Source organism: Oryx dammah, unplaced genomic scaffold, assembly GCF_014754425.2.
Source record: "Oryx dammah isolate SB20612 unplaced genomic scaffold, SCBI_Odam_1.1 HiC_scaffold_26, whole genome shotgun sequence".
Lineage (NCBI taxonomy): Eukaryota > Metazoa > Chordata > Mammalia > Artiodactyla > Bovidae > Oryx > Oryx dammah.
In genome coordinates this window covers 89,786,932-89,794,792 of record NW_024070210.1, presented here as the reverse complement: position 1 = coordinate 89,794,792, position 7,861 = coordinate 89,786,932, and the positions used below count along the sequence as shown (strand labels likewise).

Here is a 7,861-nt window from a genome sequence, read left to right as displayed (position 1 = left end):
GAGCCTGGTAGGCTCTAGTCCATGGGGCGGCTAAGAGTTGGACGACTGAGCGGCTTCACTTTCCCTTTTCACTTTCATGCATTGGAGAAGGAAATGGCAACCCACTCCAGTGTTCTTGCCTGGAGAATCCCAGGGACAGGGAAGCCTGGTGGGCAGCCGTCTATGGGGCTGCACAGAGTTGGACACGACTGAAGCGACTTAGCAGTAACAGTGTATAGTCACACTGCTGGAAACGTGTGCCTTTGTCTCTTCAGTGCTCTCTCACATGTAGACATATGGTGACCCACTCCATACAGAAACTTTAGTGTAACATGGCATTAAATGGAGCCCGACCCAGAATATGGTAGACCTCGAATATATATAATACAAAGGAACTCTGAATATAGCTCACAAATTTCCAGGTCATTAGCTGTAAATGGAATCATAACGGGTTGTTCTAGCACAGTTTGGGAATAAGATGATGAGTTAATCTTCCAGCTTGAGGCAGTTTGTGGCTTATTCTTAAACTTTGAAATGGAATTCTTTGAAACTTAAAGGGATATAAATACATTGCTGGATTTTCTCCATTAGTCAAGATTGTTTATGAGGGGAAAGTTTACCATTGTTCTGAAATATTTTTTCCTCTAGTTAATCCACATTATTTTTAGGGGGCTTTGCTAGAAGGAAGACTAATTCCTCATGTTCCTTCCCTCTCTTTTAGGTCCTACTCCCATAGCTTTAAACTGTCACTTGGAATCTTTTGGGACGGTGAAACAGAAGTGGGCAGACAAGTGTTTGGAAAATAAATTTCCATAAAACTCTACCATCCTATAAATGGTTCTGTCTGGATGGATTCCTTGAGATGTGTTTTATTTCCATTAAAAACTCAAAAACTTTGAAACATTCACTGTTCACATCCCAAAGCCTGATGGGGAAAATATTCATCATCTGAAGTATTCAAGACAAGCTTGAAGAACTAAAAGAAACGAATTGTTCACCGGACCACCTTGGGAGGCAGAAGTTCCCGCAGAGCCCAAGACGGGTGTTAAAAGCTTGTCCAAACAATGTTCCGTTCAGAAAAGAAAAGGTGGGGGACGGACGGTGCCCAAAGCTAGCGGGTCAGTGGGTGTCATTTTCTGCTTCCTTTGCCCCTCTCTTCTCCTCCTCTCTGTCCTGCGTGTCCTCACTTTCTTACCAGCCCCATCCTCGCTCTTCCCATCCTCCGAACTTCCTCGTCCGTCCGGCGTCGGCGACCACGCCCACCTCCCCAGAACCGAGTCGGGCGGAGGGGGGCCCCAATCGTCCCCAGTCCCCAGGCTCACGCCTTTCCCTCCGCCGCTCCGGCCACCCCCACACTTCCCGGCCAAGGGGGATCCTGGCCAAGGGGGCCGCCCCGGCCTCGGCCCTTCCCCGCCCCGGCCGGCAGGACCATAAAGCGCCCAGCCCTGCCTCCAGCGCACCCAGCTCCCCGGCGCCAGGACCCGAGCGCCGCCCCCGACGGCCGCCCGGACGCCGCCGCGCTCGCCTCACCTGCGCCGCCCGCGGGAAGCCCGACCGGGGGCCGCGCGCCGCCCGCACGCCCAGGCGGGGCCCCGGCTGCCGAGACTCCCGCGCGCCCGCGGGGAGCGCGCAGAGCCAACATGCTGGCCCCGCGCGGAGCCACCTTCCTCCTGCTGCACCTGGCCCTGCAGCCCTGGCTGGGGGCCGGCGCCCAGGCCACCCCGCAGGGTAAGTGGGTGCGAGCCGGGCTTCGGGCCACCGAGCCCGTCGTCCCGCAGCTCCGCTCGGGCAAACGGAGGGGCCAGCCCCGCGCGCTGCTCCGCCCTTGGCTCCTGGGTCCCTCTGGGCACCTCACTGCGCCTCTGGGGCCCGAGGCAAAGCGTATTGTGCTTGGAAGCGGTCATTAGAGATTAGAATTTTCGGGGATTCGATTAACCGGCGGTGAGATCAATTCGCTATACAATAGTTTATGTTCAATCTGGGCAAAGAGGTGGGGTTCACTTCCAAGCTTGTAGCGCGGCCCTAGACCTCGAACACGTCCTGTCTGGAGTACGGTGAAATCTGGATTCTGTGCCCTGCGGCTCTGTGGGCCGCCCTCTTCTCAGCGATGACATCCTAAATCCTTCGATGTTAGCCTAGTCTGAGGCCACATACCAAAGAAAGGTGCAGTATTACTCTGTTGCCTTGCCGCTGACCTTTTTCTGCTCCAGCTCTGCTGGAGCTTTGGGAGTTGGCTTGATCTCTGCCCTGGAGGCTCAGAGATTAAAGCGTCTACCTGCAATGCGGGAGACCTGGGTTCGATCCCTGGGTCTAGAAGACCCCCCTGGAGAAGGAGCTGGCAACCCACTCCAGTATTCTTGCCTGGAGAATCCCATGGACGGAGGAGCCTGGTGGGCTCCAGTCCACGGGGTCGCAAAGAGTCGGACACGACTGAGCGACTCCACTTCACTTCACTTGATTCTGGAGGTAAATTGAACAGGAAAGCTAAGAAATGGGTCTTTTCTCTACAGAGGTTAAAAATTCGATAAATAAGTTGAAAAGCACTTGGATAATCAGTCTTCAAACTCCTTTGGGAAAAGAACCGTTGTGCAGAAAGCACTTAAGCTTAAACAGAATTTTGGGAAGACGGAAAGAAAGAAGTTATTTAACCAAGAAAAGATCTTAGGGCTCTAATTGGCTAGCCAGTGATCGCCTTCATCTGTTTGAAATTGATGCCTGGGGTTAATTTCTTTCGAGCTAAGGAAATAAAACTTGAAATAAAAATTGCTTTTTCTCGAAAGCCAGAGTCAAGATTGCTTATCCTGGTCCCTTCCCCTCCCACTTCGGTAATTACCCGTTTAAACTTTGCATTTCACCAAACAACTCATTGATTCTAGACCAGGCTACCAGAATTGTATTGTCAGGGGGTACTGGACTGCTTTTAGTTTGAGTTGAAATGTTTAAAATGCTGCAGTTTATTCATTGCAACCTTGCTTCTGGGAAGGTAAGAAAGGAAACTTTTTTTAAAAAATTGGTGTATAATTGGCATATAAGGTTATATTAGTTTCAAGTGTACAACATAACGATTTGATAATTGTATACATTGCAAAACCTTCACCACAAGTCTGGTTAGTATCTGTCGCCACACATGGCTGCAATTTTTTCCCCTTGTGATGAGGACTTTAAGATCTACTCTCTTAGCAACTCTCAAATATGCAATACAGTACTATTAACTGTAGTCACCAGGCTCTATGTTATATCCCCACAGCTTATTTTATAACTAGGAGTTTGTACCTTTTGGCCTTTTTCATCTATTTCATCCGCATAACCACCACTCCCACTTCTGGCAACCATTAGTCTGTTCTCTGTATTCTATGAGATTCTTCTTGTTTGCTTTTAAGATTTTGCGTATGAGATCATATGTAATTTTTTTCCCATTACACTTAGCATAATGCCCATGAAGTCCATCCATATTGTTATAAATGGCAAGATTTCATTCCTTTTTAATGATTGGATAATATTCTATCATATGTGTGTCTACACCTTTATATATGTCATTTTCTTTATCGATTCATCCACTGATAGACACTGGTTGTTTTCATATCAGCTGTTATAAATAGTGCTGTGATGAATAACTCCATGTATCTTTTAGAGTTAATGGTTTCGTTTTCTTTGGATAAATACCCAGGGGTGAAATTGCTGGATCATATGGTAGTTCTATTTTTAATTTTTTGAGAACCCTTCATACTGTTTTCCATAGTGACTGCACCACCTTGCATTCCCACCAGTGATGTACAAGGGTTCCCTTTTTCCCACATTCTCACCAACACTTGTTATTTCTTGTCTTTTTAACAATAGCCATTCTAACAGGTGTAAGGTAACATGTCGTTGTGGTTTTGATTTGCATTTCTCTGGTTACTAGTGATGTTGAGCATCTGTTCATGTATACGCTGGCTGTCTGTCTTCTTTGGGGAAAAGTTTATTTGGATTTTCTGCCCAATTTTATGGAGAAGGCAATGGCACCCCACTCCAGTACTCTTGCCTGGAAGATCCCATGGACAGAGGAACCTGGTAGGCTGCAGTCCATGGGGTCGCTAAGAGTCGGACACGACTGAGCAACTTCACTTTCACTTTTCATTTTGATGCATTGGAGAAGGAAATGGCAACCCACTCCAGTGTTCTTGCCTGGAGAATCCCAGGGATGGTGGAGCCTGGTGGGCTGCCGTCTATGGGGTCGCGCAGAGTCAGACACGACTGAAGCGGCTTAGCAGCAGCAGCAGCAGCATGTTTTAAGCATGTTTGGTTGTAGTTCTTGGTTGTTTTGCATGTCTCTTCTGTTGAGTTGTATGAATTCACTATATGATTTGGATATTAACCCCTTACAGCAGAGATGTGATGTGTGGATATTTTCTCCCACTCCATAGGTTGCCTTTTCATTTCACTGGTTTCCTTTGCTGTGTAGAAGCCTTTTAGTTTGACGTAGTCTCCCTTGTTTACTTTTCTTTGTTGCCTGTGCTTTTGGTGTCAGAAGGAAGCTTTTTAACACAGTTCAAAAACTTTCTTATTGCAGACATTATTTAACAGGTTTGAATTCATGGGTCTAATATTTTGTGTTACTCGAATTTTTGACATTTGAACACGCAACTTCATGATGTACAGGTATGGATTTTGCTTCTCCTGAGACAGAGCTGCTTGTTTTGTGGAGACTTGAAATCAGGCTATACCTACATTATCTGGTTAATTTAATTGCTGTAGATAATCTGATTAAGTCAAGTTTCTGATAGATGCCTTTATTGAATTGATTAGTCTTACAATTATCAGCTCAGCTGAAAAATTTGCTCTCTCCTTTTTCCTTTGAGCTGCCTTGCTATTTTTATTAGTAAGTATTTGATTTTTATGACTTGGTAGTTGAGCTCATTGGTAGCAGTAATTTCACCTGTGCAGTACTAGAAGCTTGTGCTTAGATCTTGGCACTATTACTGAAGTGTAATAACATTAATAGAAACTTGTAGTGTCTCATTTCCTTTTCAGAATGCTCTCCAAGCTCATTACTAACTAATCCCAACTCTGCCTCTTGAGAGAGAAGCCAGTGGATTAGAAGAACCATACAGATTGAAATGTGATTAATTTAGTTTGAGGTGAATTATGAAGTAATCATGGTCAAAGCAAGAATACCAAGAGCTTAGTTCTGCATGCAGTTCCCATCCTTGAAACACACGTCTCTTCCCTGAAGATGTCTTGTCCTAAAGGGAACTTTTAAATATGTTGTCTTATTTCCCTTCTCTTTTACTGGTGAAAATATAAAGTTTCCAGTTCTCTGTAAATTTAAAAACTCTCCACCCCTTCTTGAAGTACCCTGGGCAGCAATCCTCACGTTTGGGGAACGTGGGACACAAGAAAGAACATAATAGATAATCTGCTTTCCAACATGGCTAGTGTTAATTTCATTATTGTGAAAGGTTCTCGGTATACATGAAAGAAAGAATACAGATCCGATCTGAAGACAGATCATCTTATAAAAAGAGTAGACATTCCTAAGTAACTAGGCTTTTTACCTGTTTCTTTTATAACTATTTTTTCTTACAAAAGCAATACAACTTCGTTGTAAAAAAACAAAACAAAAAAAACAGAAAATTGGATAAACAAAAGAAAAGGAAGTTTAAAATGTAAATATAATCATACAAATGAGAGATACGTACTATTCATATTAGCATCTTGTCATATTGCTTTTCAATTCTTTTTGTAGTTCAGTTCAGTTTAGTTGCTCTTTGTGACCCCATGGGCTGCAGCACGCCAGGCCTCCCTGTCCATCACCAAATCCCACAGTTAACTCAACTCATGTCCATCGAGTCAGTGATGCCTCCAACCATGTCACCCTCTGTCGTCCCCTTCTCCTTCCACCTTCAATCTTTCCTGGCATCAGGGTCTTTTCAGATGAGTCAGGTCTTCGCATCAGGTGGCCAAAGTATTGGAGTTTCAGCTTCAGCATCAGTCCTTCCAATGAATATTCCGGAATGATTTCCTTTAGGATGGACTGGTTTGATCTCCTTGCCATCCAAGGGACTCTCAAGAGCCTTACCAACTCTTTGGACCTCAGCTTTCTTAAAAGTCCAACTCTCACATCCATAGATGACTACTGGAAAAACCATAGCTTTGACTAGACAGACCTTTGCTGGCAGAGTACTGTCTCTCCTTTTTAATCTGTATACGTTGGTCATAACTTTTCTTCCAAGGAGCAAGCATCTTTTAATTTCATGGATGCAGTCACCATCTGCAGTGATTTTGGAGCCCAAGAAAAGAAAGTATGACACTGTTTCCATTGTTTTCTCATCTATTTGCCATGAAGTGATGGGACCAGATGCCATAATCTTAGTTTTCTGAATGTTGAATTTTAAGCCAACTTTTTCGCTCTCCTCTTTCACTTTCATCAAGAAGCTTTTTAGTTCTTCTTCGCTTTCTGCCATAAGGGTGGTGTCATCTGCATATCTGAGGTTATTGATATCTCTCCTGGCAGTCTTGATTCCAGCCTGTGCTTCATCCAGCCCAACATTTTCTCATGATGTACTCTGCATATAAGTTAAATAAGCAGGGTGACAATATACAGCCTTGACGTACTCCTTTCCCGATTTTGAACCAGTCTGTTGTTCCATGTACAGTTCTAACTGTTGCTTCTTGATCTGCATACAGATTTCTCAGGAGGCAGGTAAGGTGGTCTGGTATTCTCATCTCTCTCAGAGTTTTCCACAGTTTATTGTGATCCACACAGTCAAAGGCTTTGGCACAGCCAATAAAGCAGAAGTAGATGCTTTTCTGGAACTCTCTTGCTTTTTCAAAGATCCAGCGGATGTTGGCAATTTTATCTCTGGTTCCTCTGCCTTTTCTAAATCCAGCTAAAACATCTGGAAGGTCACAGTTCATGTAGTGTTGAAGCCTGACTTGGAGAATTTTGAGCATTACTTTGCTAGCATGTGAGATGAGTACAATTGTGCGGTAGTTTGAGCATTCTTTGGCATTGCCTTTCTTTGGGGTTGGAATGAAAACTGATCTTTTCCAGTCCTGTGGTCACTGCTGAGTTTTCCAAATTTGCTGGCATGTTGAGTACAGCACTTTCACAGCATCATCTTTCAGGATTTGAAATAGCTCTACTGGAATTCCATCACCTCCACTAGCTTTGTTCGTAGCAATGCTTCCTAAGGCCCACTTGACTTCACATTCCAGGATGTCTGGCTCCAGGTGAGCGATCACACTGTCGTGATTATCTGGGTCGTGAAGATCTTTTTTGTACAGTTCTGTGTATTCTTGTCACCTCTTCTTAATACCTTCTGCTTCTGTCAGGTCCATACCATTTCTGTCCTTTATTGAGCCCATCTTTGCATGAAATGTTCCCTTGGTATCTCTAGTTTTCCCCATTCTATTGTTTTCCTATATTTATTTGCATTGATCTCTGAGGAAGGCTTTCTTATCTCTCCTTGCTATTCTTTGGAACTCTGCATTCAGGTGGGGTATATCTTTCCTTTTCTCCTTTGCCTTTCATTTCTCTTCTTTTCACAGCTATTTGTAAGACCTTCTCAGACAACCATTTTGCCTTTTTGCATTTCTTTTTCTTGGGGATGGTCTTGATCCCTGTCTCCTGTACAATGTCACGAACCTCCGACCATAGTTCATCAGGCACTCTGTCTATCAGATCTAATCCCTTGAATCTATTTCTCACTTCCACTGTATAATTGTAAGGGATTTGATTTAGGTCATACCTGAATGGTCTAGTGGTTTTCCCTACTTTCTTCAACTTAAGCCTGAATTTGGTGATAAGGAGTTCATGATCTGAGCCACAGTCAGCTCCTGGTCTTGTTTTTGTTGACTGTATAGAGCTTCTCCATCTTTGGCTGCAAAAAATATGATCAAT

General features: G+C 44.2%; 1 protein-coding gene across 1 annotated transcript in view; it reads left to right on the top strand.

Annotated features, from left to right (window-relative positions):
- The first annotated feature begins 1,552 nt into the window (after nucleotides 1-1,552).
- The window catches only part of THBS4 (thrombospondin 4), a 53,552-nt gene continuing 47,243 nt past the window's right edge, over nucleotides 1,553-7,861 (top strand). The window contains exon 1 of the mRNA XM_040225874.1: nucleotides 1,553-1,707. Coding sequence (XP_040081808.1) covers nucleotides 1,620-1,707 — 88 coding nt within the window. The 5' untranslated portion in view covers nucleotides 1,553-1,619. The remainder of the gene's footprint in view (nucleotides 1,708-7,861) is intronic.